This window comes from Cariama cristata, unplaced genomic scaffold, assembly GCF_000690535.1.
Source record: "Cariama cristata isolate BGI_N322 unplaced genomic scaffold, ASM69053v1 scaffold24860, whole genome shotgun sequence".
Classification (NCBI taxonomy): Eukaryota; Metazoa; Chordata; class Aves; order Cariamiformes; family Cariamidae; genus Cariama; species Cariama cristata.
The window spans coordinates 2,802-3,488 of NW_009593325.1; the positions used below are offsets into that span (position 1 = coordinate 2,802).

At 61.4% G+C, this 687-nt stretch overlaps 1 protein-coding gene across 1 annotated transcript in view; it reads right to left on the bottom strand.

Moving 5' to 3' along the window:
* Positions 1 to 687, bottom strand: part of HPS1 (Hermansky-Pudlak syndrome 1) — a gene marked incomplete at its 5' end in the record, with an annotated part of 3,953 nt that overhangs the window by 753 nt on the left and 2,513 nt on the right. The window contains 4 exon segments of the mRNA XM_009710050.1: positions 2 to 16; positions 114 to 258; positions 455 to 520; positions 608 to 687. The exon segment at positions 608 to 687 is cut by the window's right edge and continues 15 nt beyond it. Coding sequence (XP_009708352.1) covers positions 2 to 16; positions 114 to 258; positions 455 to 520; positions 608 to 687 — 306 coding nt within the window.

The following is a 687-nucleotide window of genomic DNA, read 5'->3' on the forward strand; positions in this document are numbered from 1 at the left end:
CAATCAGGGACCAGACCTGGGGGACAAGGGGTACCTGAAGCCTGAGCAGAAAACCCTCCAACCATCACCCCCCTCTGTGGTCCCCATCCCACCCCTAGCCCCATGAGCAGTACCTTCCTCTTGATGAAGGTGGCCAGGGGGCCCTTGCCCAGCTCTGAGCTGGACTTCTCTGTCACGCTGAGCGATGGTGCCATCATCTGCCCGGCCGTGCGGTCCACATAGATGAAGTGCACCAGGCCAGGAAAGTCCTCCAGGTACGTAGGGTGGGTTAAGGGTGTCCAACAACTTTGGTGCCCTTCCAAGACAGCCTCTGAGCCTTGGGAAAACCACCTTCACCCACCACACTCCTCCCCTTGAGCCTGGTGCTGGGGGGACAGGATCCCACTCCCACCTCTGCTACCCCCTTGGGGACCCCTCCTTGCCGGGCTGGGTTCCCAGATGTAGGGACGGGTATGACACCATGGTGATATTGCGCCTGCTCTTCACCAGCAGAAAGTCGCGCCAGTCCAGCAGCTTCTCTCTGCCAAGAAAGGGTGCAGTGAGAGGCCGGGATCCCCTTAGCCCCAGCAGAGGTGGGTGTGGGGCTGGCTACCCACCATGTACTCACCTCATCAGCTTCTGGGCACGGTCTCGCAGCCCTTGGGACAGGCTGTGGCCGGTGGAGGCCAGGAAGAGCTGGCGGTACAC